This window comes from Oreochromis niloticus, linkage group LG5 (assembly GCF_001858045.2).
Source record: "Oreochromis niloticus isolate F11D_XX linkage group LG5, O_niloticus_UMD_NMBU, whole genome shotgun sequence".
NCBI lineage: Eukaryota > Metazoa > Chordata > Actinopteri > Cichliformes > Cichlidae > Oreochromis > Oreochromis niloticus.
Window position 1 is genome coordinate 38,352,275 of NC_031970.2, and position 12,617 is coordinate 38,364,891.

The window sequence follows — 12,617 nt, forward strand, 5'->3', positions numbered from 1 at the left end:
GAGTTGGGGCGGTCTGGTTCTCCCCACTGCAGGGAAAAGGGTAACACCACCTGGGTCTGGGTGCAGTTTCCCCCTCCAGGGGCAAGGGTACCTAGACCCGGTTCTTAGAGTACGCTTGGGGAGTGTGATTGTGTGTACAGTGTCTCTCTATGTCTGTCTCCACGTTGGTTGAGTGTTGAGTAATTGCATATGAGAGCATGAGGGTGGGAATGGATGTTTGTATCTGTGTGTGCCTGTATGTCTGTGTCTATATGTCAGGTTGGGTATCAGACGCCACCTCTGGGGACATCTCAGGCCCTCCAAGGTATGGAGGCCTATCTCCCCCACCACTTCCCCTGCCAGTGGCAGACGCCCTCAGACATCGGTGCGCTGGTGGTTCTTTGTGTCCGGGGATGGGCGTCCAGGTACACACCGGCTCACTCCTTGGTGGCTGCTTATCGGGGCCTGGAGCCTGGGGCTCGCTCGGGCCACTTCCGGGGTGGGGTGCCCTCGGCCTCTCGGCCTGGAGCTCGGTCACTCTGGCGCAGCTGGCTGCCGGCGGAGCTCACGGGCTGCAACCCCCCCTGGCTTCTGCTCCGCGGCTGCTGAGTGACCCCTCATCTGGGACTCTCCTCAGCTCTTTCTGGGATAGTGGCGCGGCTGCCCCTCTGTTGGTCTTCCTTGGTCTCTTGTGTTCTGGGGGCCTCTGGATGTCTGGAATTTTGATCTCCTCCATACCTGCTTCATGCCCTGGAGGACGGGGTTGTGGCTCCCCACACCCTCTAACAGATCATTACATGAAGGAACCTTTTAAAAACAAGCGCGTCCATGCTCACAGGTGTACACACGGGTGCTCACACACACAAACTACACCCTTTTTGGCTCCTACCTCAAAGCACACTGTGCGCTGTCGATCTTACAAGCTGCAATCTTGTGCTTAAAGTGCTTTGTCAGTATTGTAGAAAATGTTATTGTAGAAAACTTAATCATCATCTTGGCCTCCTCTGACGACCTGTTTGCTGCTGCCTGATGCTGAAAGGCAGTGGGGAGAGGGGACACTTGGGCAGTGCATTTATTGCAGCATATAATGTGTTTTCTGGATACACTGTGCTTTTTCAGCATTCAGAGATTGATGGCACCGTGTCAGAGCACTGGCTATGAATTTCAGACGAATCAGGCCTTAACAAAAAAGTTATCAATCGTTCTTTTCATCTTTTTTTATTACCCACAGCTACATCCACTTCTGTCAGGCCTAGGCTACTCAGGGCTGGGTATCATCACTGATTTCTATAATCCATTCGATTCCGGTTCTCAAAGTCCTGATTCGATTCAATTTAGCCTCAGACAGTCAGAAATATTATAATTCTGATCATTTATCAGTACTGATACATGTGAGACATCATCAGAATTGTGAACATCACAGCAGATGCCTTTGTGTCAAAGTAACTGAGAGTAAAACACAGAAAAACATGAAGGAGATTTTTCTGGCCTGGCTTTTTATAGCAGATAACCTTAAAATATTCTGCAATTTTGCACAATTTTAAAAAGTTTACATTTCTTCAGTATTGAACAGCAGAAATTAGGCTTTCTTGTCCGAGGTCATTTAAGTGAAAAAAGAAAAGAAAAAGACAGCGACCGACAGCGCTGTAAACAACGGTAGACTGGTGGGTAATAAGCAGTGTTGGGTAAGTTACTTTAAATTAGTAACTTAGTTACATTACTAGTTACTTCTCTAAAAAAGTAACTCAGTTACTTCAAGTTACTCGTTACTTTCAAAGTAACTAGTTACTAGGGAAAGTAACTTTGGTTTTACTCAGAATTCTCTTGTTAATGTGTTGCTTCCCTAACTGGATACCCAGCAAGACTGCCAGTCTTCTAGCTTGCTTACTTGCCACAAGTGCACTGTGCCACCTACCAATAGAAAGGAAAAAATAATGTGCACATTTCCACGAGAGAAATCCCACGCCTGGACCGTCGTTGACCGCCGCCATGATTCTAGCCTGCTTTTTACATCCAACACAAAAACTGCAGTCGTGGTGCTTTTGATTGCACTCAGAACTTGGAAATTCTGCCTTCTGAATAGGAAGATGTAGGTAACACCAGACTGCAGATGAGCTGCATACAGGGCTGGACTGGAACAAAAAAAATCGTCCCGGGGAATTTGACTAGAGACCGGCCCACCATTATAGGAAAAATCATAAAGCCTTTGAATGAAAACAAACACTGTTGTGACAGTGATGTACACTGTTCTGATGGTATATATGTATCAATCTATCAATCGTTTGTTGTAAGACTCAGATAATAATTTTTTTAAAAGCTAGACATTTTAAATGAGAATAATAAAGAAAAGTATTTCCTTGTGCCCCCCCTTTCCCTGTTAATGCCCTACCTGGCCCCCTGGCAAAACTTTGCTAGACCCGCCCCTGCACAGTTACCAGCTGTCAGCTACTTAGAAAAGGATCCTGGTGTTATTTGTCTCTCAGAAACAGTTCATAACTTCCCTTCAACTCATTCATGTCACCTAAAAGGTAAACCTGTTTCTCCATCACCTGTTCAGCTCTGATGATTCAGTAAGGACATCTCCTGGTTTCATCTTCATGTTTCCCTCTCACCAGATAACCAAACCGATATCATGACCAGCAGCTTTACAGCTGTGGCTCCAGCAAACATCAGCTGATACTAGAAATTAATATTAAATAAATTCTAACAACAGCTGATCAAGCTTAAACGTGCTGCTGTTGTTTAGCGCGACATCCGCTGGTTTCCTCTTTCTGGCGCAAAGTGGGCGATAAATAAACAAGAGAGAAAAGCCGATCAGCTGATCATTGATCAGTTTCGTGATTGAAGTAGAAACAGGAGAGAATGAGAGAAGAAGAGGCAGCTGTGCAGCTTCAGCTTTGTGTCTTTTTCATTGTAGCTGAAGTCCAGGACAAACTGTGTTCCTTTTCACCTCAGTACGAAACGCGTAATATTTTCTCTGAATACGAGACGATTCTGTTTTTTACGGGACGGTTGGAAACTCTAATAATTAACCGTATGAACAAAATAAAGTTCAACATCAGTAACATAGCACCCACCCAGCTGTATAGAAACTCCGTCATGCTAGCTAGCACGCAGTACGAAAAAGTCAGCATACTGAAAATAAACTCCACCTAAACTTGGTTTATATCTGACTCCGATAGACTGCAGGTCATAACTTCTTACCTGAAGTTCAGTTCACCTGACACGCGGACCGGCGGCCGCTTCGGGTCTCTCCTCTTGCCTCCCTTTTCCTTCATCCACCTGCTGGCTTCCACCACTTGCTAATGTTATTGAATCTGTGGAAGCTCCGCGATAGCACCACACGAAGTAACGAGTAACGAGCCTATCTAAATCCCAGTAACGAGTAACGCGTTCCTGGTTTTGGCATAATAACTAGTTACCGTGCTCGTTACCACAATAATAACGTAGTTACTGTAACGCGTTACTTAATAACGCGTTAGTCCCAACACTGGTAATAAGCGAATGAAAAATGCAGAAAACAGAGATTTGAGACGGGAAGCTGTTCTTGAAGTACAGAGAGAGAGAGAGGGAGCTGTGTATGAAGTGTGATTTTTATCGTGGTGGAAGCAAAACAGCAAAAGACGACATTGATCAAATGTGAAGCGCAGTTTGCTGCTTCTTTTGCTGCTGGCTCGGCGAATTTTGGTTGGAGAGAGACAAAACCTGCAGCTCAGAATCAGCGCAAAAAAGACGTAAACAAAGTGCGGACCCGATGCATCAGAATCGGTGAGCTCCGACGGCGTGTCCGTGTACGGGCCATCGGGTGAGAAAGCCGAGAAAGACACAGCTGATTCTGATGTGTCGGGTCCGCTCTGTGTTTACGTCTTTGTGCAGAATCCGTGTACCTGCTCTCATTTGCTGTTTGGTGGTTGTTGAAATAGTTTTGTGAGCTTTAATCTGAGAAACTGGCGTTTCTGGCAAAACACAGTTATATTTAAAAGTCAATTCAGGATTTAATGAATCGATATCGCTTTATTCAAGCTACTCACCTCTCTCTTCCAACTGCACTTTCAACTGGACCACGGCCAATCAGAGAGGTCCCGCCCCTGACTTTCTGATTGGTTTAGTCCACAATAGGGCATGTGTGTCTGTTGTTGACCACACGGAGAGTTGCAGAGATTTTTGTTTGTTTGTTTTGTTACCCGAACAGTTGACAACAACTGATTGTGTTTCACCTTCCAATTAGAGCCTGATCATGTCCTAACCTCACTAATGTGGAGTGTGTGGAATATTTTTTTTAGTCGCACCATTGAAAAATTTGGTCGCATTTGCGACCAAATTGGTCGCACTCTAGAGCCCTGCTGCAGTAAATCCAGGATCAGCTGAGACATTACTGTACCACGTGCGAATGGTGTGACTGTGTGGCAGCGCTTTATTAAAATTCTCCCGTACATACTCATATGCCTTTGGGCAGTAAAAATGAACTGTGGTGGCAAACTGTTTCAGCTCCTCAGAGTATTTAGCTGACTTTTTCCTCTCTTGTATTTTACGCAAGATGTGTTTTGGAACTTCATTGATTGACTCAAGCAAAGATGCACACTGATTTGAGATCATGAGCTTTTTCTTGAGTTCTTTGGTGACATTCTTTAAGGTACAAACTTTTGTCTTTAAACACCTAGAATTTTGTCATTTCAATCTCAGCTTTTTCCTGTACTTTGTTAGCATCTCTTCTGAAGCCTGATTTTTACGCTTTAAAGACTTTGAAGACTCAATGTTGTAGCAGTGATTGTAAATGACCTTTAAATTTGGTAAATATTTTTACCTTTGTTTGATAGGTACTTCGGTTTTATTTTGAAATCCATGCTTTTATTTTGAAACAGGAAACTGGCGCAAAACCGTTAAAGAGCTTGTTAGTAACGGTTCTTTTAGGATATGGTAAATTGTGTGCCTTAAAGTGGAAAATATGTATGTTTCCTTTGCCAATTAGTACCTGGCTGACAGTGGCACAAGGTTTGTTAAAGTTTCCTTTAACGGAATAAGTTAAGTGCAATCAAAATGTCGTTTAATAGTTTATGTTTTGTTAACCTTGACCTTGACCTTTATGTGTAGTTGTAAGTTAGTGAGGTGATATAATGAATTGAGTGATGTAAATTTGATGTATATGCTATATGTGAGCAGGAGAAATTTGTTTCTTTTGATTATTAATATTGCTGGTTTGGTTTTGTTCCTAGCTCTTACGGTGTCTTCACTAAATGTTTCAATAAAAAACCTTTCCAATAAAACCTCTGTGAAGCATCAGTATAAGAGACCATCATTCAGCCAGGGATGCTACAGTAAGAGCTTCAGCCTCACGAGTTTCACCTGACTGCCAAAGTCTATGATGAGAGAAGAGGGATTCATGGTGATGGTCTAAATGTGACACTCACTCAAAATGGAAGCATCTCAGATATTAACTGCAGAAGGAGAAGGCTCAGATCAGATAAAGGACATCTGTCAAGCAAGCAAGGATGAGGAACTTCGCAGATCTGATCGCCCAAGAAATCCCACGGAGAAGATGCTTGCATTTCAGAGAGAGGAGGCACACAAAAAGGAGAAGCGGCTCATACACCTTTATGATCAATGGAAGATCCAGGCACGTAAGGCAAGAAATCAGCTAAAGCTAGACATTCCAGAGAGTGAAATCGCAGCTCTCATTGATATCTTAGAGAAATACATGAATGATGTTACGGACATTTATGTACAAGTCAGAGATCACCTCACACCATCCAGTGAAATGAGACGTCGTGTTGATGCATGTGAGGCCGTAACAAAGGACATTATTAAAATTGCATATGAAAGAATATCAGGCATAGACGAAGACTATGATAGTGAAGCAGTCAAAGAACGCCTTCGCGAGCTCCTTAACAGAGACTATGCTCATTCCATATATGGATCCACAGTTTCACCTCCAAGTCAACACACTATAGACTCCATTGTTGCAGTAAAAAGAGCAGATGCTGCAGCAGAATTAGCAGCAAAGGAAGCAGAATATGAGTTGTTATTGGCGGAAGGAAAACAAAAAGAAAGGATCCAGCTCTTAGTAGAGCAACAGAAAAGGGATCTTGAAGCTCAAAAACATGAACTAGAAAGACTAAGAGCTGAAAAGGATATAAGAGCAGCACGAGCAAGATTGTCAATTTACAGCCAAGAAGTAATGCAGGAGGGCAGCTTGTGCTCTGCTAACAGCAAACTAAGGAACCAGGAACATATGCACCCACATCAAGCTGTGTCTCCGGCCCCAGTTCAGCATCTCACAAGATTTCCAGCTTCACCTCCACAGACAGATGTGTCCCACTTAGCTCAAGCAGTACAAGACAGCATAGCCATGAACAGACTTCCAATGCCAGAGCCACCTGTATTCACCGGTGACCCAATCCAGTTCATTGAATGGAAATCTTCATTCATATCCCTCATAGATAAAAGGAACATATGTCCAGCTGACAAACTGCATTATTTGAGAAGATATGTGGGAGGCCCTGCACGAAAGACACTTGATGGTATCTTTTACAGGGAGGATGATGAAGCGTATAAGGATGCATGGGATCGCCTTAATAGCAGGTACGGTCAACCATTCGTCTTGCAGAGAGCTTTCAGAGAAAAACTAGCTAGCTGGCCAAAGATCCACTCAAAGGATGCAGAACAACTCAGAGCATTCGCCGACTTCCTACATGCATGTCAGCAAGCCATGCCTCATATTAAAGGGCTGGACATTCTGAATGACTGTGAAGAGAACCAAAAGCTGGTCCAAAAGTTACCTGAGTGGGCAGCTTCAAGGTGGAACCGCAAGGTGACCCAGTTTATGAAGGACAGACAGGAATTTCCAGCCTTTCAGGACTTTGTCAACTTCATGTCATTAGAAGCAGAGATTGCCTGTAACCCAGTAACTTCCCTCCATGCATTACGTTTATCAGACTCACCTGCAGAGAAACATCATCTGAAAGAAAGGAAAAATAAATCTACTGTTCTCCATACACAGACACTTACAGAGAATGAGAAGAATGTACCATCCAAGACAAGCTTAAAGCCCCCTTGTACGTTCTGTCACGATAACAAACACCGCCTACATAGTTGTCCAGAGTTTAAAGGAACGCCTCTGGAAGAGAAAAGAAAGTATGTAAGGGAAAACAAACTCTGCTATGGTTGTCTGAAACCAGGCCATAATGTTAAAGACTGCCGCCACAGACACTTATGTGATATCTGTAAGGGACGACACCCAACTTGCCTTCATGACGACAGATATTCCAACATGAATCCTGTGTTAGCCCCTAATCAGAACACAGATGAAGCAGCTATGACATTGTCTCTCAATACAGAGACTGAGCACACATCTACGACTACATCCATGATTTTGCCAGTCTGGGTTTCCTCTTCCAACAACCCAGGAATAGAAAGGCTTGTCTATGCTCTGCTCGACACCCAGAGTGACACTGTGTTTATTGATGAAGATGTTAGTCGTAGCTTGACAACCAAGACCTATCCTGTAAGGCTAAAGCTAACCACCATGATCGGAAAGGACACAGTAACACACAGTGAAAGAGTCTCAGGTCTCAGAGTGCGTGGCTATACCTCCACAAATCTCATTGATCTCCCTCCTGCCTATACCAAGGACTGCATACCAGTGAATCGAAGGCACATTCCTACCAGTGAAACGGCAAGGCATTGGAATCATCTCAAAGCAATAGCAGATGACATTCCGCCACATTTAGACTGTGAAGTTGGTCTTCTAATAGGCTATAACTGCTCACAGGCACTAGCACCAAGACAGGTCATCCTAGGAAGAGATAATGAACCTTATGCAGTCCGCACAGACCTAGGATGGAGCATCATAGGCTGCTCACCACCTCACCTTGAATCTCCTCCTGTCGCCAACATATGCCATAGAGTAACTGTCAAAGAGCTTCCTCCAGTGACTCCATCCGATGCCATTAAAGTACTTGAGTCTGACTTTAAGGACATCAGCAAGGACAGCAGAACAGTGTCTCAAGATGACATCCTCTTCCTGAATATGCTAAAGGAAAGCATTTACATGAACGCCCATGGTCACTATGAGATGCCTCTCCCTTTTAAAGAGAGGCCCTACCTTCCCAACAACAAGCAGTTAGCTATCATCCGGCTCAACCATCTCAAACGAAAGCTGCTGAACAACAAGAACTACAAGACTCAGTACATAACGTTTTTGAATGAGGTAATTAAAAACAATGATGCTGAAGAAGTTCTCTGTGAAGAGAAGGAAGGTGAAACATGGTATATTCCACACCACGGAGTTTATCATTCCAAAAAACCAGAGAAGCTCAGAGTGGTTTTTGATTGCTCGGCTAAGTACAAGGGAACTTGCCTAAATGATCATCTCCTGTCGGGCCCAGATTTGACAAATACTCTAGCTGGTGTTCTTATCAGATTTCGAAAGAACCATGTTGCTCTGATGTGCGACATTGAAAGGATGTTTCATCAGTTTCATGTGCGCGAAGCGGATAGAGACTACCTACGTTTCCTGTGGTGGAAGGATGGAAACTTCAGTGTGGAGCCGCAGGAATTCCGTATGAAAGTTCACCTTTTCGGTGCTGCATCTTCACCGGGATGTGCCAACTATGGGTTGAAACATCTCGCTAAGGAGAACGAGAGCCTGTTTCCTCTGGGCTCCCAATTCATTATGAGGGACTTCTATGTGGATGATGGTGTCACAAGCATAGCAGATGTAGATGAGGCTATTCAGCTTGCAAAAGAAGCCCAAAGGCTCTGTGCTATGGGTGGTCTGCGACTACACAAATTTGTGTGCAACAATGCAAAGGTGCTTGAGAGTATAGCACCATCTGAGCGTGCCACTGAAGTAAAGGCTCTTGATCTTGCCTTTAGTGATTCATCGCTGGAAAGAGCCTTAGGAATCCACTGGCACATTGAGTCAGACAGTTTCAGGTTCCATACCCGTTTGAAGGACCAACCAGAAACCAGGCGTGGTATACTATCCACTGTTGCCTCTCTTTATGACCCACTTGGGCTTATTGCTCCTTTCCTGCTAACTGGGAAAAGGGTTCTTCAAGAAATGTGTAGGCATGGTACAGGTTGGGATGACCCACTCATCAGTAAACTGCAACCAGTCTGGAGATCCTGGAAGAGTGATCTGGCAAATTTGGATAAAATCACCATACCCCGATGCTATGTACCAGCTGACTTTGGAAAGGTCACAAAGAGAGAGCTACATCACTTCTCTGATGCAAGCACGTATGGTTATGGCCAGTGCTCTTATTTGAGACATGTGAATGAAAATGGAACTGTTCATTGTGCTCTGATTATGGCAAAGTCCAGAGTTGCTCCAATCAAAGCTGTGACCATCCCCAGGTTAGAACTGACTGCTGCTGTTGTATCAGTTGCAGCAAGCAATACTCTAAAGGAAGAACTGGGAATTTCAGGGATTGATGAATACTTCTGGACAGACTCCAAGGTTGTACTGGGGTACATTAACAATGAGGCACGTCGCTTCCACACATTTGTATCAAATAGGATTCAGAAAATACATCTCAGTACAACTCCTCAGCAGTGGCGATATGTTTCTACTGACAAGAATCCTGCAGACCTTGCATCGAGAGGTTCTAGTGCAAGCAAGCTTCTGACATCGAACTGGTTTACTGGACCCAAGTTCTTATGGGAGAAAGAGGTATCACCAGAGGTAGAGGTAATCCCAGAAATCCCAGTTGGGGACCCTGAAGTTAAAAGAGTTCAAGCACTAAATTTGGAGTCTGCAGAACAAGTGACTCTTTCAGACCGCTTGTCAAAGTTTTCTTCATGGTGTAAGGTCAAACAAGCTGTTGCACGACTTCTTCGCCGAGCCAAGAGTGACAAGTCAACAAGTCACAGCACAGTTCAGGAGCGAGAGGATGCACAGCGCATCATTATAAGAGATTTACAGAGACGAGTGTATCCAGATGAGATCCAGCTACTTAGTAATGGCTTACAACTTTCACGCCAGAGTAAACTGTTTCGATTGGATGCATTTCTTGACAAAGATGGAATCCTCAAGGTGGGAGGAAGACTGGAAAATGCATCTCTCCCTGCCTCTCAGAAACATCCAATGATCATTCCAAAGGACCACCACATAACGAGGATGATAATAGCTCATCATCATGAACAGGTTAAACACCAAGGAAGGGGTATAACCATCAACGAGATCAGATCAAATGGATACTGGATCCCAGGAATGAACAGAGCTGTTGCATCTTATGTGCATCAGTGTGTCAAATGCAGGAAACTCAGGGGATCAGTGGAGGAGCAGCGAATGGCAGACCTGCCATCTGAGCGGGTGGATCCATCTCCACCTTTCACTTATTGCGGAATGGACTGTTTTGGGCCATTTTTTACAAAGCAAGGGCGTAAGGTGAATAAACGTTATGGTCTGCTTTTCACATGCCTTTGTTGTAGAGCAATTCACATTGAAATGGTGAATGATATGTCAGCAGATGCCTTCATTAATGGCCTCCGATGTTTTGTTTCCATAAGAGGAGCAGTACGACAAATAAGATGTGACCAAGGAAGCAATTTTGTTGGAGCTAAGAATGAAATCTATAATGCGCTGAAACAGATGGATGTCAATCGTCTGAGTGCATTCTTGGCTGAGAGGCAGTGCGACTTCATTATGAATGCTCCCCATTCAAGCCATGTTGGAGGTGTCTGGGAGAGACAGATCAGAACAGTAAGAAATGTACTTCGGTCCACTCTTTCACTCTCACCTGGAAGATTAGATGATGCCTGTTTAAGGACATTGTTTTACGAGGCAATGTCTATTGTGAACAGCCGTCCACTCACTGTGGATAACCTGAATGATCCAAATGGTCCAGAACCGCTGACTCCTAATCACCTACTCACTATGAAGCCCACTGGAGCCTTACCACCTCCTGGGACGTTCATCAGAGAAGACATGTATGCTCGTAAGAGATGGCGTCATATCCAGTATCTAGCAGAGCAATTCTGGAACCGCTGGAGAAGAGAGTATCTCTCTAATATTGCCACTAGACAACGTTGGCATATTCCTAGAAGGAATCTGAAAGTTGGTGACATAGTCATCGAAAGGATGGATGATTTGCCACGGAACGAGTGGAGATTAGCCAGAGTTGAAGAAACAGTCGCTGATAAAGATGGGCTTGTCAGGAAAGTTAAGATTCGTCTTGGAGACCAGAAAATGAAAAGGGAGGGTCAATGTTCTGGCAAGCCATCTATTGTTGAACGGCCCATTCAGAAACTGATCTTGCTTTTAGAGGCTGTCTAAGACAACGACTATATCCTTTATTGTATGAAGACTTGTGGACATTACCTGCAGGCTCATGCATGTATAATTCTTTGTTTTTGTTATGTAAAAGGCCTTGTGGTGAGGGTCATTTGTTTTTAAAAATCATTCGTGTTATGGTTCTCCCTTTTGTTAAAACACTCATGATTTGGTGGGAGTGTAAATGACCTTTAAATTTGGTAAATATTTTTACCTTTGTTTGATAGGTACTTCGGTTTTATTTTGAAATCCATGCTTTTATTTTGAAACAGGAAACTGGCGCAAAACCGTTAAAGAGCTTGTTAGTAACGGTTCTTTTAGGATATGGTAAATTGTGTGCCTTAAAGTGGAAAATATGTATGTTTCCTTTGCCAATTAGTACCTGGCTGACAGTGGCACAAGGTTTGTTAAAGTTTCCTTTAACGGAATAAGTTAAGTGCAATCAAAATGTCGTTTAATAGTTTATGTTTTGTTAACCTTGACCTTGACCTTTATGTGTAGTTGTAAGTTAGTGAGGTGATATAATGAATTGAGTGATGTAAATTTGATGTATATGCTATATGTGAGCAGGAGAAATTTGTTTCTTTTGATTATTAATATTGCTGGTTTGGTTTTGTTCCTAGCTCTTACGGTGTCTTCACTAAATGTTTCAATAAAAAACCTTTCCAATAAAACCTCTGTGAAGCATCAGTATAAGAGACCATCATTCAGCCAGGGATGCTACAGTGATCCTCTTGAATACAGCCCGGTTTTGCTAATGTAGTTGTTAATAATGCGTAACTATGGTCCTGATGGTTAATATCCACTGTTACAGCAGTGTCATTTTCAATCAAGGTGCTGTAATTGGCACCAGATGTCATGTTGTGGTCGGATTTTGCATGTGTTTGACCAACATTACTGTTCCCTGACATCCTGCTTGAAAAACCTGGAGAGCCTCTGTGCCAGTACCTACCAAAATGTTACGTCTTGCTCCTCTCACAGTTGACTTCACCTGAATACATGGAAAACTGAAAATAGTTGGAACTGCTGTGCTACTGAGGCAACAGATTCCCTAAAGCAGCACAAAACAAGAATGAGGAACTTTATATTTAATGTTATTTTTTATACTATTACATATTGTATAGTTATAAGTTTTATTAACCTTTGAGTCTGTGATGATGACATTTTCTTCAAAATGAGCACTGCAAAGACGACATGATGGTGTGTGGGGCTGTAACCTGTAGGTTTCTACTGTTAAATGGTAGTTATGAGACAGTGCCTTTCATTTTACAGAGTAACATGAAAGTAACGTAACAAGTAGTATAACGACTGTCTTTCTCCTGGGAGTAATTAAGTAACATACTGCACTACTTTTAAGAAAAGT

At 43.3% G+C, this 12,617-nt stretch overlaps 1 protein-coding gene across 1 annotated transcript; it reads left to right on the top strand.

Moving 5' to 3' along the window:
* The first annotated feature begins 7,246 nt into the window (after window positions 1-7,246).
* Window positions 7,247-11,887, top strand: LOC112847004 (uncharacterized). Its single transcript, XM_025907595.1, has one exon. The coding sequence runs from the start codon at window positions 7,247-7,249 to the stop codon at window positions 11,255-11,257; it is 4,011 nt and encodes a 1,336-aa protein (XP_025763380.1). The 3' UTR covers window positions 11,258-11,887.
* Window positions 11,888-12,617: the final 730 nt, after the last annotated feature.

Excerpts from the sequence above, each read along its gene's own strand:
- LOC112847004 (XM_025907595.1), top strand. The coding sequence starts at position 7,247 with ATGAATCCTGTGTTAGCCCCTAATCAGAACACAGATGAAGCAGCTATG.